Source organism: Bradysia coprophila, chromosome II (genome assembly GCF_014529535.1).
Source record: "Bradysia coprophila strain Holo2 chromosome II, BU_Bcop_v1, whole genome shotgun sequence".
NCBI lineage: Eukaryota > Metazoa > Arthropoda > Insecta > Diptera > Sciaridae > Bradysia > Bradysia coprophila.
In genome coordinates, this window is record NC_050735.1 from 1,897,031 (window position 1) to 1,924,102 (window position 27,072).

The 27,072-nt window shown below is 36.6% G+C and overlaps 2 protein-coding genes across 4 annotated transcripts; both read left to right on the forward strand.

The window, feature by feature from the left end:
• The first annotated feature begins 95 nt into the window (after positions 1–95).
• On the forward strand, positions 96–25,027 carry LOC119078508 (protein yellow-like). 3 transcript variants are annotated; one of them, XM_037186105.1, is made up of 4 exons: positions 96–230; positions 23,440–23,964; positions 24,029–24,734; positions 24,802–25,027. In XM_037186105.1, the coding sequence occupies exons 2-4, from the start codon at positions 23,450–23,452 to the stop codon at positions 24,934–24,936; spliced, it is 1,356 nt and encodes a 451-aa protein (XP_037042000.1). In that variant the 5' UTR covers positions 96–230; positions 23,440–23,449; the 3' UTR covers positions 24,937–25,027. The 3 variants fall into 3 exon arrangements, with proteins under 3 accessions (XP_037042000.1, XP_037042076.1, XP_037042144.1); XM_037186181.1 differs by having other exon boundaries at positions 96–213; XM_037186249.1 differs by lacking the exon at positions 96–230 and adding an exon at positions 1,601–1,741.
• On the forward strand, positions 8,314–9,219 carry LOC119078684. Its single transcript, XM_037186382.1, has 3 exons — positions 8,314–8,578; positions 8,639–8,845; positions 8,910–9,219. The coding sequence occupies exons 1-3, from the start codon at positions 8,419–8,421 to the stop codon at positions 9,119–9,121; spliced, it is 579 nt and encodes a 192-aa protein (XP_037042277.1). The 5' UTR covers positions 8,314–8,418; the 3' UTR covers positions 9,122–9,219.
• Positions 25,028–27,072: the final 2,045 nt, after the last annotated feature.

The following is a 27,072-nucleotide window of genomic DNA, read 5'->3' on the forward strand; positions in this document are numbered from 1 at the left end:
TATATAATAAATTCCTCTCGTCTAAGTTACCTCCACCAAATAAAAAAAAACATTTTCAATTGAAACGGCTATATTTTATACCATTATTAATTGTGAAAGTGTTAAGTTGTAATGTAATAACCGGAGTTTGCATTTATTCCGTTGATCATTGTAAAATTAAAATTCAACGACTGAAGTAGTGCAACAACACGCATCAAAACAGTGTCCATTGCGGTAATAATTATCTCTGAGTAAATATTTTTAATTTTTTTTATTTTTGAGTGGTTTTTAGCCGTTTGATGATTTTTTTTTAATTCTGTGCTTTTTGCGTTGTTGGTAGATACAAAAGTGTAGAATTTGTGCCAAATGTTAGAACCTTGAAAGAATTTTTGTCGATTGTTTTTGGTATATACGAATAAAACCTAATTTTTCGAAACAATGCCATTGTTCGAGCAATTAAAGATGCATACAGCTATTGATTGTGTAGGTAAACATTACAAAAAATGGTTGGAAACGTATTTATTAGGGTGTAGCGGTTTTTACAAAATGTCTTAGTTCTTTTATTGCTCAGCCGGAAATCCACTCAGCTGGTCCATCTGATCATTTTATGGAAGAAAAAAAATTTGAAACTTTAAATTTGTGCTGCCGCCAGATCGATTATTGAGAATTTCGTCTTTTTCGGTTTTTGTCACATATATCGATTTTTTACGGTCGGCTCAGTGTACATAAAAAGCTGGGTCCATATGGAAATCTCATCTCCAGACTTCATAGATTATTTTACAAAAAAGATCAAGTCTAAAATAGTACATTTTGTACCTAGGACTAAATGTCTTTTTTTACCGTGTCAGAGGTTTCCAGACTTCGTCGCACTTTTTCTCCGTCCAATATGAAAAATTCCATTTGTACCTAGGACTAAAAGTCTTTTTTAGCTTATTCGATTCCAGACCTCGCCTTCGGTTCTGTCTGGAAACCTCTCACACGCTAAAAAAGACTTTTAGTCCTAGGTACGAAATGTACTATTTTGAGTTCGTGCCTGATTGTCAAAGTTCCTCGATGGTGATTTTGGGACTTTACTTTCGCTTTTAGAAAGTGTGGAAAAATGTAAATTAAACGTTAAATATACTAAATGGACCGCGGTGAGTCAAATACAACATCTCTTTTGAATGGGGATATCTGAATTTGGCATTTATCTGACAAAAAGGCTCATATTTTGGTGCTGGAATATTGTCGACGAAAGTTTTTAGCTTTAAGTTTGAATTTTTTGTTTCTTCCATAAAATAATAAAATGGACACCCTAGTATTTATATACGATACTTTCCGTTAAAGATGTAAAAACAAATTATACTCTGGCAGAATATGTCAATGAACGTTCAGGTAGACAACATAATATGTAGATAGCTGGTCGGTCAGTCAATGCCATGCAATACATTAATTATTAATAAAAATTATAATTTTATTTTTCAAACCTCCTCTCAAACATATTTGGTTTGTATTATAATTTTTATTTTTTTTTTGTGCTCGAATGAAGGTAACGTCAACATTGTGTATCTACAGAACGGGTTTTGGTTTGCTAATTTCGACGCTAAATTTTTTTTTTATTGGATTGGCTAACTTCTCCTCGTTATAGCTCAAAGTAACCTGTCGCGTGGCTAAATCGAAAGTATTTTTATTTTTTTCGCTACGATCTATATCAAATAACATTCGTTCGTGTTAAGTGTAACTATAGTTAAAATCAATTTCACTTTTATTTTCATGTTTAAAGGTATATTTTGCTCAGAAATGGTTCAATTCTATTGAATGCGATGGGGTCTTGAAATGGCTCTTGCAGCAAATTAGAGTAGCTCCATTTTTAACTATGCTTTTTCTTTTAAACGCGTGACGTCTGAAGGCAGAATGGGTCCAGAGAACTATTACAATAGAAAGTTTTTTTATTGCCTGCCCCATGCGAAAATTGACTATTACACGGCTGTATACCCCCTGCGAAAATGATCCATTACACTAGGACACATTTTGTGGTCTTTTGACTTTGACAGTTCTTTCAGGTAATGAAAATTTTCGCTTTGTTTTCGTTTTGCACCTAGTAAACCGAAATGTGAGAAGTGTCGGTGATTACTCAGAATATAGAACTGTTACTGAAAAACTAAAATTTGTCATTGTTGGGTTTATTTAGTGGAAATTGAAAAACAAAAACTTTACCACAAAACTATTTATTTATGTTTTGTTTTCGACTAGAATGAATTTAATTTATTTATTCAAATTATATGTTCCAGACTTTATGACAAAATTTGACGCAGAAAATGTTTACAATAAAGTGAACACATTTTAAATCCCAGTGTGTAAAATCCGCAATGTCAATAAATGACAAACAATGAACATAGATGATATGCAATGAAAACAGATGAAATTCTTTGAAAAGCGACGAGTATAAATTAAATGCGTTTAAAATCGATGACAAACGCGGAAAATAAATGAAAACCTGTGAATAGCGACGAACGACGTTGATGAGAACCGAAAACTTATGACTAGCAACTCTAGCCTTGATTATCTGAATTTCTCTTGAAATCATTTCACACTTAAGCACAATTTTGGGTCACAACTGTTTTTTTATTTATGTCGACGGTGTCGACTCACTCAAGTTATTTACATTCGCGAAAATTTTACATGCCGTGTTTAAAGATATAGCGACCGACTGTTGTTGTAATAATTTCGAAACTGATTGACTGACAGCACTCCAAGGGCTACTGTTGTTTTCTATGTACATTTATCGCGTCACTATCCATGCATGTCTGGTGTCTTTAGAAAGCTAAGACCAGTATTGAACAGGGGAAATGGTATTTTCAAAAGAATCCCACTACGTCCAAAGAAAATTTTTGCTTTGTGCGATTCAGGTTTTGCAAAACTGCGTTGGGGCTTTGTTGCAAATTTATTTTTAGTTCTTTATTCAGTCGTTCCCTTAAAATTCAAATTCTGTGACGCACTTCAGGTGTGAATAGCGACGAACATTGATAATGCGTAATAATGATAATAAAGGTGAGAAGCGAACCTATGAGTTGGTCAGAATACTTGTGAGCATAGACGAACAGTTCTGCAAAGCTGTGAGTAGCGCAAAAGACCAGCGAAAACGTTGACTAGCGCGTTGGCAAGCAACGAAAATCTGTAACCTGCCACGGAAATCTGTGAAAAACGACGAAAATCTTTGACAAGATATGAAAATCTGTTACAAACGACGGAAATCTACGACAAACGAAGACAAACGACGATAATATGTGACAAGAGACGGAAATCGGCGAAAATCTGTGACAAGAGACGAAAATCTGCGACAAATGACGAAAATCTGTGACAAGCAACTAAAATCTGCAACAAATGACGAAAATATGTTGCAAGCGACGAAAATATGTGAAGCAACGTAAATATATGACAAACGACGATATGAAATATGCGACAAGCGACGAAAATCTGTGATAATAGACGGAAATCTGCGACAAATGACGAAAATAGGTGACAAGAGACGAAAATCTACGACAAATGACGAAAATCTGTGACAAGCGACGAAAATCTACGACAAATGACGAAAATCTGCGACAAATGACGAAAATCTGTGACAAGCGACGAAAATCTACGACAAACGACTGAAATATGCGACAATCGACGAAAATCTGTTATAAATGACGGAAATTTACGACAAATGACGGAAATTTGTGACAAGCAACGAAAATCTTTGAAAAACGACGGAAATCTGTGGCAGACGTTCAAAATTATCGAATTTCAAATGAATTGACATTTTACACTTTCGGCTCCCGTGGCAAGCATGACAAGCATTTTTCATGCCACGGAACAAAATTACAGAATTGTTTTGTAATTTAGTCGCTTTTAGGGCATATGAGTTTTATATATGGTAATATTCGTTGACGAAAAGATCATTTTTACTGGTTGAGCCATTGTGAGCAGTGACAAACGACGATATGAAATATGCGACAAGCGACGAAAATCTGTGATAATAGACGGAAATCTGCGACAAATGACGAAAATAGGTGACAAGCGACGAAAATCTACTACAAATGACGAAAATCTGTGACAAGCGACGAAAATCTGTGATAATCGACGACAATCTGTGATAATCGACAACAATCTGTGACAAGCAACGTAAATTTATGACAAACGACAAAAATCTGTTACGAAAGACGGAAATCTGCGACAAGCGACCAAAGTCTGTCATAATAGACGGAAATCTGCGACAAATGACGAAAATCGGTGACAAGCGACGAAAATCTACGACAAATTACGAAAATCTGTGACAAGCGACGAAAATCTACGACAAATGACGAAAATCTGTGACAAGCTACGACAATCTGTGATAGTCGACGACAATCTGTGAAAATCGACGACAATCTGCGACAAGCAACGTAAATCTATGACAAAAGACAAAAATCTGTTACAAAAGACGGAAATCAGCGACAAGCGACAAAAGTTTTTGATAATAGACTGAAATCTGCGACAAATGACGAAAATCAGTGACAAGCGACGAAAATCTACGACAAATGACGAAAGTCTGTGATAATCGACGACAATCTGAAACAAGCAACATACATATATGACAAACGACTGAAATATGCGACAATCGACGAAAATCTGTTATAAATGACGGAAATTTACGACAAATGACGGAAATTTGTGACAAGCAACGAAAATCTTTGACAAACGATGGAAATCTGTGACAAGCGACTGAAATCTGCGATAAACGACGAAAATCTGTGACAAACGACGGAAATTTGTGACAAGCAACGAAAATCTTTGAAAAACGACGGAAATCTGTGGCAGACGTTCAAAATTATCGAATTTCAAATGAATTGACATTTTACACTTTCGGCTCCCGTGGCAAGCATGACAAGCATTTTTCATGCCACGGAACAAAATTACAGAATTGTTTTGAAAAGATCATTTTTACTGGTTGAGCCATTGTGAGCAGTGACAAACGACGATATGAAATATGCGACAAGCGACGAAAATCTGTGATAATAGACGGAAATCTGCGACAAATGACGAAAATAGGTGACAAGCGACGAAAATCTACGACAAATGACGAAAATCTGTGACAAGCGACGACAATCTGTGATAATCGACGACAATCTGTGAAAATCGACAACAATCTGCGACAAGCAACGTAAATTTATGACAAACGACAAAATCTGTTACAAAAGACGGAAATCTGCGACAAGCGACGAAAATCTGTGATAATAGACGGAAATCTGCGACAAATGACGAAAGTCGGTGACAAGCTACGAAAATCTACGACAAATGACGAAAATCTGTGACAAGCGACGAAAATCTGCGACAAATGACGAAAATCGGTGACAAGCTACGAAAATCTACGACAAATGACGAACGCGTTGGCAAGCAACGAAAATCTGTAACCTGCCACGGAAATCTGTGAAAAACGACGAAAATCTTTGACAAGATATGAAAATCTGTTACAAACGACGGAAATCTACGACAAACGAAGACAAACGACGATAATATGTGTCAAGAGATGGAAATCGGCGAAAATCTGTGACAAGAGACGAAAATCTGCGACAAATGACGAAAATCTGTGACAAGCAACTAAAATCTGCAACAAATGACGAAAATATGTTGCAAGCGACGAAAATATGTGAAGCAACGTAAATATATGACAAACGACGATATGAAATATGCGACAAGCGACGAAAATCTGTGATAATAGACGGAAATCTGCGACAAATGACGAAAATAGGTGACAAGAGACGAAAATCTACGACAAATGACGAAAATCTGTGACAAGCGACGAAAATCTACGACAAATGACGAAAATCTGCGACAAATGACGAAAATCTGTGACAAGCGACGAAAATCTACGACAAACGACTGAAATATGCGACAATCGACGAAAATCTGTTATAAATGACGGAAATTTACGACAAATGACGGAAATTTGTGACAAGCAACGAAAATCTTTGAAAAACGACGGAAATCTGTGGCAGACGTTCAAAATTATCGAATTTCAAATGAATTGACATTTTACACTTTCGGCTCCCGTGGCAAGCATGACAAGCATTTTTCATGCCACGGAACAAAATTACAGAATTGTTTTGTAATTTAGTCGCTTTTAGGGCATATGAGTTTTATATATGGTAATATTCGTTGACGAAAAGATCATTTTTACTGGTTGAGCCATTGTGAGCAGTGACAAACGACGATATGAAATATGCGACAAGCGACGAAAATCTGTGATAATAGACGGAAATCTGCGACAAATGACGAAAATAGGTGACAAGCGACGAAAATCTACTACAAATGACGAAAATCTGTGACAAGCGACGACAATCTGTGATAATCGACGACAATCTGTGATAATCGACAACAATCTGTGACAAGCAACGTAAATTTATGACAAACGACAAAAATCTGTTACGAAAGACGGAAATCTGCGACAAGCGACCAAAGTCTGTCATAATAGACGGAAATCTGCGACAAATGACGAAAATCGGTGACAAGCGACGAAAATCTACGACAAATTACGAAAATCTGTGACAAGCGACGAAAATCTACGACAAATGACGAAAATCTGTGACAAGCTACGACAATCTGTGATAGTCGACGACAATCTGTGAAAATCGACGACAATCTGCGACAAGCAACGTAAATCTATGACAAAAGACAAAAATCTGTTACAAAAGACGGAAATCAGCGACAAGCGACAAAAGTTTTTGATAATAGACTGAAATCTGCGACAAATGACGAAAATCAGTGACAAGCGACGAAAATCTACGACAAATGACGAAAGTCTGTGACAAGCGACGAAAATCTGTGATAATCGACGACAATCTGAAACAAGCAACATACATATATGACAAACGACTGAAATATGCGACAATCGACGAAAATCTGTTATAAATGACGGAAATTTACGACAAATGACGGAAATTTGTGACAAGCAACGAAAATCTTTGACAAACGATGGAAATCTGTGACAAGCGACTGAAATCTGCGATAAATGACGAAAATCTGTGACAAACGACGGAAATTTGTGACAAGCAACGAAAATCTTTGAAAAACGACGGAAATCTGTGGCAGACGTTCAAAATTATCGAATTTCAAATGAATTGACATTTTACACTTTCGGCTCCCGTGGCAAGCATGACAAGCATTTTTCATGCCACGGAACAAAATTACAGAATTGTTTTGTAATTTAGTCGCTTTTAGGGCATATGAGTTTTATATATGGTAATATTCGTTGACGAAAAGATCATTTTTACTGGTTGAGCCATTGTGAGCAGTGACAAACGACGATATGAAATATGCGACAAGCGACGAAAATCTGTGATAATAGACGGAAATCTGCGACAAATGACGAAAATAGGTGACAAGCGACGAAAATCTACGACAAATGACGAAAATCTGTGACAAGCGACGACAATCTGTGATAATCGACGACAATCTGTGAAAATCGACAACAATCTGTGACAAGCAACGTAAATTTATGACAAACGACAAAAATCTGTTACAAAAGACGGAAATCTGCAACAAGCGACGAAAGTCTGTGATAATAGACGGAAATCTGCGACAAATGACGAAAATCGGTGACAAGCTACGAAAATCTACGACAAATGACGAAAATCTGTGACAAGCGACGAAAATCTGCGACAAATGACGAAAATCGGTGACAAGCTACGAAAATATACGGCAAATGACGAAAATATATGACAAGCGACGAAAATCTGCGACAAATGACGAAAATCGGTGACAAGCTACGAAAATCTACGACAAATGACAAAAAAATATATGACAAGCGACGAAAATCTACGACAAATGTTCGTTTGCGTCAAGTTGCATCTTGATTTAGCGACGTTATGTTGCACACATATAAAATTCGTTTGCGTCAAGTTGTATTTAGTGGTGAATTGGAAGGATTTAGGGCCGTCATGTTGCACAAGTCTAAGTTAGACAACATACGAAAATGAATTCGCCTGAAAGTTTGGATCCGTAATTTCTCTGATCCGCTGAGGGTCTGCATTACCTTCAGTGTTAATATACTTTGGTTGCACCCGCCTCATTCATTTCACATACGTGACATTTTTATGTCTTTACTACATATTTTATTATTTTACTCTGCCGTGATGTTAGTCATATAAAACGCTGCAGTAAAGATTCTGTGAATAGAACAATGAATGATAACCAATGCGACAACATACTCGCTTTCTAAATTCTATCTCAATTGATGGATTAAAATTACGACAAAATTGGAATTGTCTTTTCAAATATTTGCGCTTGCGCTAATGTTCTACAATGCAGCAGGGTATGCCTGTTTGACATTTGTAACCACCTTTATTACCACCTAAGGATAATAGCAAACGTAACTTTGTGTTGAGCGAGTTTGGACCGCCAGTTGTTTTTATATTTTGATAAAATTTACACTACAAAAAAATGAATCTGAACGATTCGTTCGAAGATCTTATTGAGTACGATCCAGGATCTTGCTCTGATAAAGAAAATGAAGTGACCGAAGTGACGATAAAAACGGACACGGAAAAACAGCCGAAACCTACAAGTGAACAATTCAGAAAAATGTCATCGTTTGCCAAAGGTATGCGAGAACGATTTTTCGCTTATGAGAAATCACATAGGGTTTTTGTATGTTTTATAGAACACAATGTTGAAGAAATTGATAAGACCACGTACGACATGCTATGGAACGATTTAGCTGCTAAACTGAATGACGTTGGTCCGCCTGCGCACACAACAAGTGCATGGAGACGAATCTGGTCGCTTCAGAAGTACAATAACAAACGGAAACGATTGACAGAGCCCGATTTTCAAGTGCAACCAGTGAAACCCATTACAGTTCTTTCGGGTATAATATTGATGTGTTTCTAGGTGTTCTTGTTCGATTGATAACTTTTTTCGTTGAACATTAGGTGAACCTGTGGCGTGCACATCTGTTGATCAGCGATCAGTAGAAATTTCTAACAAACTGGACGTTGTTATTTCGAATCAAACTGATATGTCGGTAAAAATCGATACCATTATAAAAAATCAGGACAAAATGATTACGAATCACCAAAATATGATTCGAGAACTACAGATATCGAATCGACTTTTGCAAGAGATTGCTATCAAACCGTTCTAAGGCTTATCGAAATTTTATTGTTTGTATTCAATTTGTTTAAATGAAGTGGAGAAAATTACATTCCTTTGAATACCGTCAATTTATATTTGGAAGATTTTATTTTCACGGTGATAACCGTTTTACCATAGCTAGAGATTAGTTGTAACGCTTAACAAAATCAGATCACCTATTTTCTCAAAAGCCTTTCACATCATCTGTATTACTGTGCCTTCACACTAGCGATGCGAAAGTGACAGATGCGAAATATTTCTTTCTAAAATTTATTGACGTCGTCAGCACATTATCTTATGTCGTCAGTATATCTCATAAACTGCACTGACTTTGTCACCACATTATATTGTCTGAAATGTTATGATGACTTCAGCACATTTTCTTCAGTTTCTCGAAAGTTCTTTATCCGTTTACGAGTAGAAAAAAAATATCCCACTGTTGATTGGACATCAAAGCTTAAAAACGTGAAGTATTGGTAAATATTGGTCATGTACAAGTTCAGTGATGGAAATGTTTTATGACTTGGGCACTTAAATTAGTTCTTGATTTTATGGATTTCTGTAAAAGTCGAAATATTTCGAGTGTGCAAAAGTAGACTGATCCAACAGTTGAAAGATATGAATTAACAAAAGATATTCGGTCAGGTTTTCTGTTATCTAGTTGAGGGGAAACATGCAAAATTTCGTTTCATCATATTTCCAATACCGAAAGTAATCATGTCACCGATTTTACAAAAACAAAGCTCAAAATGAATGTGTGTCCGATGGTAGTAGTACGCACTGCATGCCTTTGAGATCACAAGCCCAAATTTGTCGAAAGAATTCACAGCCAGGTTTTTTTAATGTCCAGCTAAACTTTGTAAACTTTTTAGCCCCGTACGAAGTACTGGGGGCTTATAAGATTAATATGCCGTTTGTAACACGTCGAATTGGAAGCAGACAGTAAGGGCAAAGCATTTGGTTATGTTAATAGATGACGAATCCGCAATAAAAAAAATGTCCGTCCGTCCGTCTGTGACCCCTCTAGCTTGAGTAAATCACAACCTTTTTTGAAAATTATTTTTTTTCCCATTGGTATCGACAAAAGTAAGGTCAAGTTCGAAATTGGGCATGGTAGGGTCGGCCCTTCCAGAGCTAGGGCCCAGGCCCTATAGGTGTTTGTCAGTCTTTCGACGATATCTACCGAAATACGCACGAAATGGCTGCTTGTGATATATCAAATGAAAGGTATTGACGAGTAGAACAAAGTTGCTGAACATTGTTTTTGGGTAAGATGCAACGTGGGCTTGTTGGGAGGGCTCAAAGGTCGGTACTCGGCCCTAAGTGTTTTTTGTACATAAATCGAGTAAATCTCATCCGATTTTGCTAGATTTAGTTTTTTATGGAAGGTAATTGAATACCGAAAAGAACGTGACGAAAAAAGTTTCAAATTTGGGCCCTTGGGCTAAGGCCGCTACTCGGCCCTAAGTGTTTTTTGCACATAAATCGAGTAAATCTCATCCGATTTTGCTAGTTTTTGTTTCATTTGAGAGATAATTGAATGCCGAACAGAATGATGGCAACAAAAGTTTCAAATTTTCCTAGTTTGGTTGCTAGAGAGGGTATTGGTTATACATATACCGAGAAGAATACAAACAAAAAAAAATTTACTATATGACTATGAATAACATAGTCAAAAATGACTCTTCTCATCACATCGTATTATTTTTGCAGGGTAAAATATAGTACCTAAGTGCTTCTAAATTTTTATTTTGGCCAGTGCGAAGTTTATAGTTCGAGCCGAAGGCAAGCACCCACCTGCTTAGTATTAACCAAAGCCCAAACCAGCTGACCTCACATTACATTACTGTTGTATTAGGTTGAGTTGATTTTCTACGTGACTATTTTCTACGAGTCATTTTTATTTTATCAAGTGTAAGAGCTACGAGCTACATACTTAACCGAAGCTATATATTAACAGATTTAAACAGTGTTGAAGAGTGTTCAGTTAAAGTTATATATAGCAAAATATAGCTTTTTTAATATAGGAATTTATTAAATACGACTTAAACGGGGTGTAAATTTGAGTTAAGTGGGCTGTCATGTCAATATTGCTGTAAGAAATTTTATTGGGAGGGTATTTTGAAGATATGCATTCTGTTTAAATTATTATCGAAATTCACTGCTTATTGCACTCATTTTCGGAAATATTGAAATATAATATCTCATAGAACATATAGATCGCTAGCTCTGTGTTCATACATTCGCGTATTACAACTGTCATTGTATTTGAAAATAAACTGAAAATGAGCTCAATTAACATTAAAAATATTTGGTCCTTGAACAAGAATCAAAAGTAAATATCATTAATAATAAAAATAGGCTGTGTTTTCCTTGACCGTGGAAACAATGAATAAGGGTTTTGGTTCTCCTTGATTTTCCGGTCGACAAATAAAAAACTTTGTTTTTTATGGACGTTTCGCTATTTTATTTTCGCATTATCAGCATCCAATTTTTAACATAGTTTATAGCTTATAATTCACATTAAAATCAAGGAGGACCAAACCCTTTATCAATAATAATAAAACCAGTACAGTTAAGCAATTTTTCTGCTTTTATACAGGCCAGTCGAAAATAGCAACTGCGAAATTAAGAAATCGGGAAATGTTGCTGAGTGTGATGATAAAGATGATAACAAAGTTTGTTTTGAACAAAAAGAAACTTTCAGTGAAACTGTCGACGAAAATAGCACAAAGGATTTTATTCAAGCGAAAAAAGAAATTTTGACTGAAAGCGCTGGAGACTATGAGGACTATCTTGAAGAGGATATCATCAGTATAGAGGAAGACGAGGATTTTGTAGATCACGAAGATGGTGAATCGAGTCATAGTGCAGAATACTATGGAAACAAAGACAATTTGTTGGAACATGTTAACCATTGTAGCGATACAGAAGATCTGAATGTTCTCAAGAAAACCAAACCGAGGACTACCTGGACTTTTCTAAACGACATTCAGATATCTCAAGAATATATGAATTTCATATTCCAAGCCGAATCAAAGACTATTGATAAAAATATGTTCAAAAAATACAAAAATCTAATTGCAAAACACCATGTCGACCCGATCGTGGGTTGCATAGCGTTAATTAAAACATTTCATGTTGGAAGCAAAAAAATATATTCTGGTAATGAAGAGCTAACCTTCTGGATATATTGCCAGCATTTATCTTGCAAAAGAAAATTTAAAATGTCATGCGAGTTAGATAAAGCGGAAAATGGAAAATTTCGACTGTTTCGATCGGCTCATGAACAGACACACGAGAAATTTTTAACCCGTCATGTGCGTCAGGTTGAAAGGGAGCAGTTCGCTGAAAAATTGATGAATCACATGCCTATGGAATTTAGACGCATAAACATTGAAAAGGCCACGGACGAATTGCTGGAACAGAAAAATTTGCAAGATGTGAAATCGGATGCGGTGAATAGCAAACTCAGACACGAGGGATTGAAAAACAATGATCTACACGTTGATGTATTGAAAGATCTAGAAATGATGATGGACGGGGAAAAGGGATTCGTTCAAAGAGTCGTCAAGAATCCTTTTGCAGTCTATATTTTCAGTAAACAACAATGCAGTATCATATTCAAATTAAGCAATGATTCGCCAGCATTTGAACGTGTCGGTCATTTGGACGCGACAGGAGGAGTTGTACGACATCCCTTTCCGAATGACGACAACGCAAAACAAATATATTATTATGCTTGCATAATGAACCTAAAAATCAAAAATGATCCGATCGGGACGCTTATACCAATTTTTGAACTCGTCAGTGAATGCCAAAATTCGGAATTTCTAGCGACCTGGGTCTTCTCTTTCAAGATATTTTTCCGTGCAAATTATCCTCAAATAAGAGTACCATTCCATAGGATAGTTGTTGACAAGAGCTACGCTCTTATCCATGCAGTATTAGAAGGATTCAACAATTTATCGCTAAAAGAGTACTTGGACATATTGTATGAAGTTGTTTCGGGAACGTTAGATGTGGAAAGTACGACTTTCAAAAATCTAGTGAAGATTCATCTATGCTACACACACTTATCGAAGGTTTTTTCAAAAAACATTTTGAAGGCATTCCAATTAAAAAAACATACAACGGAATCACGTTTTTTGAAGGAGGCGCTTCAGTTTATCGCCAAATCCAAAAATTTTAAAGAAATGAAATCAGCATTTTACCACTTGGCAACCCTATTCGTTACTGAATTTCACAACGAGGACGTCGTAAACTCGCAAAAAGCTCTACAAAAATTGATGAAAGATCAGCGCAATCAAATCCAAAACGATGAAATTGACAACATAGACACGAACGAAATCCAATTAGAAGGCAACGAAAATGAAAATCAATTTGTTAACATTAAAATTGACGATACTATATACAACAACAGTCCATTTTATCAAGAATTCAATATTATACTGCAAGAACGCTGCAAAACATCTGCACTCTCAACAAATGTTCGACAAAATTTATTGAAATCTAATACGAAAAGAAACGTTTTCTTCAACATGGAATTCTTGCATACGTTCTCCAAAAATTATTTGAGTATTTTACCTATGTGGTCTGGACTGGTTATAACTGACCCCTCAATCACCGTCTACCACAATCAACATGTTGAATCAAACTTCCGCATATCAAAAGAATGCTTCAAAAGAAAGCCGGTGCAATTAGGTAAATTGCCAACGAAATGTGGCCGTTATTTGCGCGAAAACATTAAAAGAACTGAACGCGATATCAAAGCTTTTAAATGGGATATTGGAAAGTTTAGACTGGCATCAAATAAACCAGCGAAAAAGGCAAACAACAAACGGAAGCAAAATGGTGATTCTGACTATGTTCCACTTGCAGATGCACGAGAAATGTGGATGAAAAAGCGACCGAAAATGTCGAAAAAAATTACAAACAGGTACTTGCAACTTAATGTTTCCTTAAACCGTATGAATTTCGAAAGCCAAATAACAACATAAGAAGGGAAAGAGGCTGTTCACGTTCACATATTTTCGACACCCCCAACCGTCACTCAAGAAGGGTTAAATACGCTTCTAGCGTCATATGTGAGCAGCCCCAAAGGGACCCGTACGAATATCCTACACTCATATAGGACACACATTTAAAATCTTTGGACAACTACAACACTTACTTCTAATATAAATTACGGCAGACAGATTTACCCTTCCTATAATAGTCGAATTTACCGTCTTACAAACGTATAAGACCCATCTACTTCGTACGGGCCCAACTAGACGAGGTCTTAATCCAAACTTTCTACTAATACTATAATTCGAATTGGCAAATAGAAATCCTGCTCAAAACGAAGTTGATGATGTCAAAACTGAAAATGAAAATCCATATATTCTGGAAGCCCTGCATTACTTTGAAGATTCGACAGACAAGGTAGAACAGAGTGTTGTAAAAAAACATTCCAAACCAATGCAACAAACAACAATTGACGTCAGTAAAAGATTGATGAATGGCCTGGTTGATGACGCTCTATTTTATAAAAAGATCTTCAACTTCAATTATGTTGTGGCGCGTCACGAACAAAATAGACTCATGTCCGAAGATTTCAATGTACTGTCTGGTGACGAATGGCTATCAAATACAGTAGTAGAGTACTTGCTACAAATTTTATTGCGTGATGCCAAAAACATTGAAGGAACTTGTATACACGCCCCATATGTATTCCTACGACCTTCCATTGTTAAAACGTTCAAATCATTCAAACAAAATTTTGTGTTACTCCCACTTGTGGACGATAACCACTTTGTTCTGTTTGTTTTGAATATCGGTGAAAAAATTCTTTATTACATCGATCCGAAAGGAGAGACACAGGACAAGTTTAACAAATACTCCCGAAATTTCATTTCGTTTTTGGCTCAATACAATGCTAAATACAAATCTATCGGCGACATTAATTTATGGAGAATGAGTAAGTTTGATCACAGTTTGCAAACTGATAGCGTGAATTGTGGAGTTTACGTGGTTCGATTCTGTGAATTGTTCATTACCAAAGGCGAAGTCCATTTTGAAGAATTTGATCCCTACCAATACAGAAACGAGTTGAAAAATATGGTTTTAGCGAATTCGCAGCTCAACATGACCGACATTTGTTTGAGTTGTGGGAGAAGTAACGATGAAACTCCAAAGAACGTTGAATGGATTGAGTGTGGTACCTGTAATCGGTGGCTCCATTCATCTTGCGCAAATGTAAAATGCAAGGACTATCCGGTGGGGGTCGAATACATGTGTCGATTGTGTCAAGAAAATTGAATCGAAAATGTAAGTACGAATTGCTAATGGCGGTAGAAGTTCTCATAAGTTACTTTTAATCGACGTAAAACATCATTTTAAACATTCTTTAAAATGCACGGATTTTTAACACTTACACGTAAGTTTTCCAAACCTACATAGTTCCGCAACAACATGCCTACATCTGTCCAATGACCTAAGGTCCCTTAAAGCCAACATACACTAGCATCTAGTGTCAGTTGGGAATATGATATTTCTATTGTTAACACTGAATCGTTTATTATAAGTGATTTGATGAAATAAATGTTTTTCAGTTTCGCCGTTTGCATATCCAATATCCATTCATATTTGCTGATGAATCAAATTGTTCGTTACGGATCCTTATTTGAAATGTGAACATTAAAATTTATTGTATTATTGTTTAGAAAATAAACCTGAACCTATTGTCCATTTTATTAATATTTCAATAAAAACTTCGAATACTAATACATGCTGAGGGCGTCGGAAGTGCTTGAAACATGAAAAGTACGGTTTTCGACGCATGTAGCATGTAAATGGTATTTAAGTGAAATTTATCTCATACTTAACTTCTTCCTTGGTTCCAACGACCCCACACTTGGATATTCATATAACAAAATCGGATGGTCGAGATATTGCGTTTTAAAGATCGACATTTGTATGAAAAAAGACAAATTTCGTATTTTCAGATTTGCCTACGTTAGTTACAAGAATATAATCAACTATTGCCATATAACTATGACACTGTAACCTAAACATCACAGCTTCATTGAAAATAATTATTTTCATTGACTTAAAATTTTCTCTTTGGCAAGAATTGCTTTAAAAATAATTACAAGAAAACCCTGAATAAACAACAAATTTTACTCAACAAAATGTATCAGGTAGGAAAATTTTTAACGAAAAATCCAAAGATAAATCCCGTTCCGGTCGTCTGGGTATTTAAAAAGAAGGGACAGATGAAGTGTTATTGGCCAATTCTCAATTTACAAAAGAAAATGTTGAAAAAAACTCCACCTCCAATGGTCGAAAGTAGATATTGGGACGTTTTGGATGTCGAAATTCTGCTAAATGGAAGTAAGAACAGTTTTTCGTCTATATATCCATCTGTAATTTATTAAATATTGCCTAGAAATGTTCGAGAAATATGAAGCAGCGGAGGCAGCTGCTCGAAATATTATGGATGCCTTGCGAGAATCCGAAACTGACAACTCTTCAACATCGACACTTTCATCAACATCAACTCGCAAATCAACAAGCGACCATTCCGTTGTTTCTTCGATTGGTGACGCCTCATTGACAGCTAACAATGAAGCTGCAGTTGCTCAAATTTTAACTTCGGACGACCATTCCGTGACCGCTGAGAATGCATCGATTGGTAAATTGGAAGTGGGGAAAGCAACTGCAAATATTTTGGCCACTGTAAGTGAAAAGGAAAGCAACAGCACGTCAACATCAAGTCGTTCTTCAACCGGTGATCATTCCATTGTCACTGAAAATTCATTGAACGCCAACATTGGCCCCTCACCTCCTGACTGTTTAGCACCTACTAAACTTTTAGCGACCGCTAACACTTCATCAGCAGCAAAGGTCACGCTAACCACCGAAACTTCTATCGCCACAAACATGAAATCAGTGTTGAAACTGAAAATTCGAAGTGTTAAGCAGTACGAAGAGTATGAGAGTTGGTTGTTCAACGAAGACAATATGGAACTTTACGTAAGTGTTTCAGTACTTACTCTCTTACTATTTTTCTATTTGTCGTTTCATTTATTGCATAAAAACGTTTCCATTCTGAGGACTATCAAACGTACCAGATTTCCCTTTAATCGGTTTAAGCTTATTTTCAACATCTAAAATCTTCTGTCCCTTCCACTTAATATTATAGACAAAAAGTCATATCTCCAAAAAATGAAAATTTTAGTAATGTTTCGAGATTTTAAATTCATCGGGCAAGTGCTTGAAGAGCAGGTCTAATGCTTGATTTCAACTTATGAAAAAGCTCTACGTTTTTACACTTTAAACAATAGAAAAGAGCTAAGCGGAGTGGTTTTGTTGTAAGTGGAAATCAATCATAACTCGTCAAAATAAAGCTTGGAACCACGGATGCGATGTGCTTTACGTGATAAGGCAATGTAAATGCATATTTGCCGCAACACATAGAAATTGTTACCGTTTTGAGTTTTGAAGAAACATAAAAATTTAATTTCAAAATTGAATCGAATTGAAAACAGTGAAAACCATATGTTCAGACAAAGCACACTGTTACAGCTTTGTCAATGAAGTACAAGTGCTGTTATTTTCCTTTCTAAATGCAGTAATGGAATGTTTAATCATTTTAAAGGCTCAAGAATGGATTCAGAAACCAAAATCAACCAATGAAGTTGATTTCATGAAAATGATGGCGCAAGACATTTTTGAACAGCAATTTTTCATTGAAAATGTTTCATTCGTAGCTGAAGAAGGAAAGATTTCGTTGGCTGAATCCAACTTATTGCGCTGTTGGATATGTAAGACACTATACATTAAGGCTCAATATTTGGGGACAATTTTCGATTGCTTAAAAAAATCTAATAGAAAATCCCAAATATTAGGCATAATACTCAGCTTCATATTCATGCATCATATTTTACTAAATATTTACGTTTTAGACATTATTGGAAGAAAATTCGGTGAAAAAATAATTTTGGAGAAAATCATTCAGTCAATGGATGGTATTATTGGAGGTTCCTTAAAACCCAATAGTAAATCTTTTGTATTACTTATTCTATATCCCACAGAGTTAATAACTGGCATAGAGAATACTTTAATGTCGCTACTAGGCATTTTCATTTTCATAACCCATTTTCTGTTAACAACTACAGGGTTATATGAATAATACTTACTTTGTCTTGGGGGAAAGGGCTGGACCAAAGGGTTTGCTCCATACATTTTAAATTATATTTTTAATTACAGAGGGAGTGGGTCTAAAATCCCCCTTTTCTTTAACTTCTACACAATTTAAATGACCACTAACTATAACAGCTGTCAAACCAATTTGCGAAAAGAAACTGTTCGATAAGGCAACCTCAACAGCAGAAGAGGTCGCGAATGTTTCGTTGGGAGAACACTTCTCCACGGCTGCCTTTTTTCCGATAGATGACGATCTACCATATCTCAGTGTGGAAAAGTTGCTTCTGAAGGAAGAAAACATTAAAATTGTTGTAAGTGAATCCAATTTTTATGCTGCTAAATGTTAAGCACACCATTTTTTCCAAAGTCTGACGATTGGAGCCGCATATGCCAAAATAAGCCAAAATTATTCATCCAGTTGATGATAAATGAAACTTTCACTGAAAACTTTTTGCTAAACCACACAACGCTAAAAAAAGGTGAAAAAATGGGTGAAACAAAAAGACACTTTCTGGATGGTTCAAACATTTTTAAATGCTGGGAAGGTAAATTTTAAAAGTGAATGTTGATCCCTATCATATTTCTATCCAAACAATTTTTGACTGGTTTTAGTTAATGTTAAATTATAAAGCCCCCATAATTAGATGCCTGATTCTCCTGACTGCTATACTGTTAAATCATATATTTAAGAGAAGGGTGAGAAAATTTAAGATGCCCATCCATAGGCTATATCACCAATCACCATAGACTATATCACCAATCACCATATACAATTCACTTCGATACCAAAACTTCCACATACAACTTAACTAGTAACGATTCACTGAGTTTATATTTCTAATTTTCAGCTACAGTAAAAAAGAAATTTCCGAACGAAAACATTCAAGAAAGCGATATAAAAAAACAATTTCGAACGATGAGAAACACTCTAAATAAATAAAACAAGTTTGTTGGGATTTGTTATTTTGATTTGTTTTGCTTTAAATAAAAAACAAAACATTTTTGTTCCGCTGTAAATGTTGTTTATATTGGAGAAGCTTGAAGAAAAAAAAAATTATCTGTCACCATTCTTCTCCCTACATCAAAAGAAAATTTACAACTTTAAATTTCGATTATTCCAGTTATTGCAAGATAGCGTGTTGGTTTGGTTCTCACTTAATTACAAACTAAAGTGGAGCGATTTGTTCATTTTTGTAAAAATTATTTGATAAATGTGAACAGAAATGATATTCTGAAATCGAGTTTATGAAATAACAGTCCAGATAAAGTACAGTAAAAATTTGTTCGAAATGTTCACTCTTCAAACTTTTCTTCACCATATTGTTGAAAAATGGAACGGAACTTCCAATTAGGAGAATTCATAAATCACGTCAACATTTTATAATTTTCCGACGTGTAGAACAAATAAAGCTTTTGACATACCCGGTCCATCGCCGACGTTCCCCGCTGATCATAGGTTTTCGACTCATCTCACCAGTCTTTATCATTGGTGCTTCTTGCTACTTGGAGATTTTCTTCGCTTCTCACAGCTTTCAGCGCTGCTCACAGATTTTACTCGTAGGTCACCAGTTTTTATGTTTCCGGTGCTTGTCAAATACTTCCGGCAATACCTGTCATCGGTCTTCGTCGTTCATCACCAACTAGTTGCTAGTCACTAACGTTGGTCACCTGGCATCAGTTATAATAGCTCATCACCAATGTTCCTCGCTGCTCACAGATTTTCATCGCTTGTCATTGTTTTTCGTGGTTTTTCGTTGCCAGTCACAGGTTTTCAGCGCTCATCTCTGACGTTCATCGCTTGTCACAGGTGTTCTGCACTGCTAATAGGTTTCCATCGCTTGTCACTTGGTTTCAGTGTTGTATGGTTGTATGGTTTCAGCGCTCATCACTCACGTCCGTCGCTTGTCACCAGTGTTCATAGTTCATCGTCTACGTTCGTCGCTGTTCATATGTTTTCGACGCATGTCACCAGTCTTTATCATTCTTGCTGCGCGCTACTCATAGATTTTCGGCATTGTTCACCAGTTTTTATATTTCATCGCTGTTGTTCCTCGCTCCTCACAGATTTCTGGTGCTTGTCACATACTTCCGGCAATAACTGTAGATTTCAATCGCTTGTCATCGGTCTTCGTCTTCGTCGTTCATCACCAACTAGTTGCATGCACATCCACAGTCACTGACGTTCGTCGCTTGACATATTCAGAGTTCATCACCAGTGTTCCTCGCTGCTCATAGATTTTCGTCGCTTGTCATTGTTTTTCGTGGTTCGTCACTAGTGTTCGTTGCCAGTCACAGGTTTTCAGCGCTCATCTCTGACGTTCATCGCTTGTCACAGGTCTTCTGCATTGCTAATAGGCTATCATCGCTTGTCACAGGTTTTCTCCCATCGCAAGCTTTCTGTGCTCGTCGCTAACGATCATCGCCTATCACAGTTTTAAAACTTATTTCCAAACCAGTTTTCCTAGTTCAGAACCAATGTTCCTCAATGCTGATAGATTTTCGTGTCGCTTATCTATGTTCTGCTGCGCAACTCACAGGCTTTCGTCGTCTGTCACAGGTCTTCTGCCCTACTCACCAACGTTCGTCGCCTGGCATCAGTTTTTAGAGCTCATCACCCGTGTTCCTCACTGCTCTAGATTTTCGTCGCTTGTCACTGGTCTGCTGCGCAACTCGACATCATCGCTTGTCACAGGTTTTCTGCCTTTCTCAAAGGTTTCCTCAAGACGTAATGCCATTCAGACACCTTTCTTTAAAATGGTTGACCATGATTTACTTGTGTTTCACAAATATTATGCCCATCTCAAAACTGGTTGATTTTCTATGCAGTTTATGGTTTTTATCGGTGGAAGAGATGGCGTCTATGCCAAACCAGCGTTACCACTCTTTTTTAGTTACACTTTTGTTCCAAAGAGGGAAAAAGTGAAACTATTATAACACTGCATTAATGAAGATAATTCCACTTTTTCCTGTTACGCAAAAAGTGGAACTAAAGAAGGGGTACTATTGTAATGCTGGTTTGAACCACTGCACATCTGAATAGCTTGTATATGCCCTTGAATTTCCGTCGCTGGTCATATTTTTCGATGAATCATATTTCGATCATTATTTATCGAGACTCACAGATTTTCGGTGTTGACGTTCATTGCTACTCAGGAAGTGTTCGGCGCTACTCATAAGTTTTCTGCGCTACTTACAAGTTCTCAGCGCCATTTACAAATTATCTGCGCTACTCACAAGTTTTCTACGCCATCCAAAGTTTCTTACGCTTCTTACAGATTTTCGTTGTTTGTTAAAAAATTTTCTAGCTTTCGTCGCTTGTAACTACTTTTTGTCGTTCAATAATTGAAGACTAATTATTAGTCTTTATGCACCTAGTTTAGCCATGAGCGCAAAGAGTAAAGTGCAAGCAAAAAAATATGTTGCCCTCTACATATCAACGAAGGTATATATATCAGAAATTTCAGAAGAAAAGAAAGCTACCATAAGACAGAGTTCAGTAAACGCGAAAATATTTTCGAAACTGGAAATTAAGGAGAAACTTGTACATACAAAACAACAGTAGCCCTTGCAGTGCTGTCAGACAATCAGTTTCGAAATTATTACAACAACGGTCGGTCGGGATATTTATAAACGCGGCAAGAGTTAACTTATCTAATCTTAAAACATGTGAAATTTTCGCGTGTGAGTGAGTCGACATAAATAAATAAACTATTCTGACACAAAATGGTGCTTGAGATGTTAAATCAGTGTAAAATGATTTCGAGAGAAATTCACAGAAGATAATCAGGCTAGTTGCTAGTCATAAATTTTCGGTGCTCATCAACGTCGTTCGTTACTATTCACAGGTTTTCATTTATTTTCCGAGTTTGTCATCGATTTTAAACGAATTTCATTTATACTCGTCGCTTTTCAAAGAATTTCATCTGTTTTCATTGTATGTCATCTATGTTCATTGTTTGTCATTTATTGACATTGCGGATTTTACACACTGGGATTTAAAATGTGTTCACTTTATTGTAAACATTTTCTGCGTCAAATTTTGTCATAAAGTCTGGAACATTCAAATTATTCACAATCACGGCAGCGTAAAAGTAACCCAGGCAGGAGCGCTTGTTTGACTAGGGACCGGAATTATCTAGTAGCTTTATATATTTTGCGAATTAAATTTTTCCACTTGTGTCAGTGTTTCAATAATTTCAATAATGAACCGCTCCTGCCAGGTTTACTTTTACTCTGCCGTGTTCACAATACACGTATCATTTATGAAATTGTTTTTTTTAGAAACAATATTGTAACGTCGGCCATTTTTGAAATCAACATTAAAACCAAAAAAAATTATTTCACAGAACACACACACCAACAAAAACCATTCGCGATGTTTCTTGAAGCGTTTCAAGGAAGTAAAACTTAACTATTGAAATCAGAAATAAATTAATAAAGAAAATTCGATCAAGTCCTTATATGAAGGAAAGGTTTTTCTTTGAGTTCGAACGAAGGTAGATCATACGAAATTCGCGGAACAGTCGTGTAATAGTCAATTTTCGCATGAGCAGGCAATAAACTAGAATACAGCGGTATAAGAAATCTCACTCTACTACGCGTTTTTTTTATAAAAAATAGAATATTACGTTGGATGCTGCGACGTCATTCATTGCTCTCGGACACAATTTTGTTGAACTCGCAAACTCACGAGTAAGTAATGAATTACTTTCGCAGCATCCAACGTAATATTCTATTTTTTATTAAAAAAATCGCGCAGTAGAGTGAGATTTCTTATACCGCTGACTGATTTCTCTGTATTAGGTGGAACAGTTACTACTGAGTAAAGTAAAGAATGTTGGAGATTTCCAAACAAATATCATTTTGGCCATGAAAAAGACTATCCTCTGAGTATTTCAGATGTGACATCAAAAAGTGTACCTGTCCCAGATTCGATATGTGACTATTACCTATTCACTCGTAGTTCACACGACTAGGTAAATTTTATCAGTTGATAATGTTGATCTCGATGTTGATGCTGCGGAGTGAAACGGTTTGATCGGGAAAGAACGCAAAACTACCCTGACCGAGTAGAGATCCCTATCCCTATCTATTCTTAATCCAATGACAATTTTACACGACCTTTTCTTTCACTAGAACCATCAAAATGGTAGCCTATACATTTTACCTGGTTATCATTACCGTCATTACCGCCGGTGTCCATTGCCATTCACCGTTCAAAAATCATGCTGCCAAACCCGTTACTCCAATCACCAAACAAACCTATTCCGGAACATCGTTGCCTAAAACTCCATCACAATTCGACACATCAACCACTAAAAATCGAAATCCGTTTGAAGTAGTTTACCAGTGGCAAATTCTCGACTTCCAATATCCGTCAGATGCACACCGAGAACAGGCCATACGGTCCGGAGAGTTCGTACCCGAAAATAATCTACCACTAGGAGTTGATCGCTCTGGCGATCGTTTATTCGTGACTATGCCAAGATGGAAGAATGGAGTGCCGGCGAGCTTAGCATGGCTTCCATTGCCATCAGTTTATATAAATCCGCCGCTTAACCCTTATCCTGATTGGAGTTTCCACGGAAATCCAGATGCACCCGATTGTAGCAAACTTATGTCGGTATATCGTCTATGGATCGATGAATGTCAACGTCTATGGTAATTTGAAGTCAATTTAAAAAAATAAAAAAATTTAACTTCTGTTGGTATGTCATCTAAACAGGGTGTTGGACGCTGGTATCGTTAACGCAACAATAAAAATCAATCCCGTGTGCCCTCCAAAGATAGTTGTGTTCGATTTACGTACGGATCAGCCAATATTTTCGTACGAACTTCCACCGGATCAAATCAAAGAAGATTCATTGCACTCCAATCTGATCGTTGATGTGCGAAATGGTAAATGTGCCGACGCCTACGCTTATATTACCGATGTCTGGCGATTCGGCGTGGTTGTATTTAGTTTAGCCAAAGGAAGAAGTTGGCGAACAACTAACCATTTGTATCTACCGAATCCACTGGCTAGCGATTTCACATTACACGGACTGAATTTCCAATGGACTGACGGCGTCTTTGGAATGAGTCTCACGCCGATCAACGAATACAATGACCGTCTGATGTTTTTCCATCCAATGTCCAGTACCAATGAATTTATGGTCAGCACAAGTGTGTTGCGAAACGAATCGGTATGGTTGAATGGTGGCCTGGCGAATGCATTCGTTCCGATCGGCGATCGAGGCGATCGCGGTCAATCGTCCACATCAGGCATTGATCGGAACAATGTCATGTTTTACAATTTAGTTCATCAGGACGCCGTTGGTTGTTGGGACACCACTAAACCTTATTCGGCCAACTATCTGGATATCGTTGCTAGAGATAATGTAACGCTGATTTTCCCGAATGATATGAAATTGGACCGGGAAGTAGATCAGGTAAAGTTGACTTAGATTGAGATGTTCGGAAGTGGCATATTATGATCGGTCGGAGTAATTCTTACAGGGTCTGTGGGTTCTGAGTAATCGATTACCGGTTTACTTGTACTCTCAATTGGATTACAACGATGTCAACTTTAGAATACAGCGAGTCGGAGTTCGTGAAGCTGTTACTGGCACAAAATGTGGTCGAAATGTTTGAATTTTTTTTTCATTGAAACTAACGAATTTTTAGGCAAAAAATCAAACTTTTCTTTAAGATCTTTAAAAATTAATAAATTCCATCTGCTAAAGAGTAATCATGAGTTTTCTTAGGCTTAGAAGATTTATGAGAAGAGAAGACCTTGCATAGTCGGTTGGCGAAGGTAAGAATATTCATTAAATGTTTCTGATTCGACCTACAGCTAATGTATTCGTTCCCAATTCTTACCGGACAGAACTACGCGTTACACTTACCATTTCCCTTAACTACGGTCATTTTCCCGACCAACTTCCGGATCAGTCAGGAAATGAAAATCCTTCACATTAAATGCGTTGTAACAGTTGAAAAATTAGATGTTAATGAATCTGCAACTTCGATGAATTTCTACATCAATTTCACTGATGGATTGTTTTTCATATTTGGCTTCCTGTTTGTTGGATTTGATTTGATTTTAATTGTACCATCCACAATGAAAATGAAGTGTCCATTACGCATTTCAAACTAAAATTTTAGTTACTCTTTGCTAGCAGCATCAACATGAAGCGAAGTTTTATATTCCAAACGGCAATTTTATTCCAAATTATCTGGATTGCATCGGGATGGGTACATAGGCAATGCGTTGAAGTGGACAGTATTTCACACGAATTACGTCTGAATCTTACTTTTTCTTTCGAAATTATCTATTGACATGAAAACTCTGTGATCTGTACATCCTTCTGTGAAATATTCCACTTTCCCAAAGCTGTACAAATCTGTTAAAATTTCAAATAAATTTTCAGAAATACCAAGTGCTTCCAACGAAAGTGAATAGCGAAGCACTGAGCGAAAAGGCTCAACATAATATTTCAATATCCGATAGCGGTGGTTTGAGCCTGTACATTAATCTGAAGGAAGACTTGCATGATCTCTTTATGACAATAAACTTAGCCATGAATTTTGACTCCGAAAAAGAAAGCAGCATCGATGTGGTCAAACGAACGGTGAACTGCTGCCAACTATTCAAGGAATCCTCATACGCGCCGGAACTGCAGTATTTTTACAAAATATTGTTGAACTATGGACATTTTCCCGTGCAATGCCCGGTGAAGAAGGTCAGAAATTTTTGAAGTTTTTCTTTTCAGTGCAAAAAGCGAAACTGAATGGCGAATTTTAGGGTTTGTACTACGTTGAAGATTTGACGATGAATCCGGAAGGACTGCCAGTAGAATTGGTGAATGAAACAACCGCTTTTTTGACCATAAAATTTTCGGTTAAAGAGAAAAATAGATTCAAAATTTTGGGCGCCTACCAACTGTATTTTACAATTAAAAAAATTGGGAATGCCGCTGACTAATGAAACTAATTCTGCAGATCGCTTAAACATTAAATAAAATTTGTGTGTTTTAATTGCACTGTATTGTATTGTGAATTATTAAATGGACCGAAAGATTGTTCGAATTCCAAAACAATTTTAGGTTTTTTTGCGATTGAAAGACTAAACGCTGTGCGACCAGGACATATAGTTTTAAAATTGCTAAAGTTTCCAAAATTTGCTGTTCAGATATTATTATGGTTGTGGGTGCCATATCTTCGCTTCGAATCTCTAACGGTTTTAGGCTGAAAACACACGGGTAATTTTGCGCTGCTGTGATGGATAATTGTGCTGCGTCTTCCATTGTAATCCGATTAGTAGCATGGAAAACGCAGACTACACCCGATTACACTACTGTGAAGTAAATAAAAATTCGAAATTTCTTTATCAACAACCGGTTAAATTGTAATTTGCGTTATTGCAGAATTGTTTAACATAACTCGATTCCACTATCGGTTAAATGAACCACAATTTTCATTGATATTCGTAACATGTGTAAGTGTGTTATGGACAGTCATTTTAGCATAATACGAGTAATTGCAACGAACGGCGCTTCGATTTCAATTAAAAACGACAATTCTCTCTCTACAGTCAGATATTTCGTAACAATAATCAAGATTTATAAACAAGACACGTGTACTATAGTAAGTGCACCTACAAAAAACCAGAAATTATATGCAAAAATCACCTCGACTCTCTGGAAAGTTTTCTCTCATCAAAGCTTCGTCAATGAGAGGAGCATTGTCAACCTCACCTCACATAGACCTCACAGCAGAAACACTGTT

What these genes read in the sequence shown, in the direction of transcription:
- LOC119078508 (XM_037186105.1), top strand. Translation starts at nt 23,450, where the DNA reads ATGGTAGCCTATACATTTTACCTGGTTATCATTACCGTCATTACCGCC. An exon ending in GATGAATGTCAACGTCTATG is followed by an intron (nt 23,965 to 24,028) that starts GTAATTTGAAGT and finishes TCATCTAAACAG; the next exon opens with GGTGTTGGACGCTGGTATCG. An exon ending in TGGACCGGGAAGTAGATCAG is followed by an intron (nt 24,735 to 24,801) that starts GTAAAGTTGACT and finishes TAATTCTTACAG; the next exon opens with GGTCTGTGGGTTCTGAGTAA.
- LOC119078684 (XM_037186382.1), top strand. Translation starts at nt 8,419, where the DNA reads ATGAATCTGAACGATTCGTTCGAAGATCTTATTGAGTACGATCCAGGA. An exon ending in AATGTCATCGTTTGCCAAAG is followed by an intron (nt 8,579 to 8,638) that starts GTATGCGAGAAC and finishes TATGTTTTATAG; the next exon opens with AACACAATGTTGAAGAAATT. An exon ending in ACCCATTACAGTTCTTTCGG is followed by an intron (nt 8,846 to 8,909) that starts GTATAATATTGA and finishes GTTGAACATTAG; the next exon opens with GTGAACCTGTGGCGTGCACA.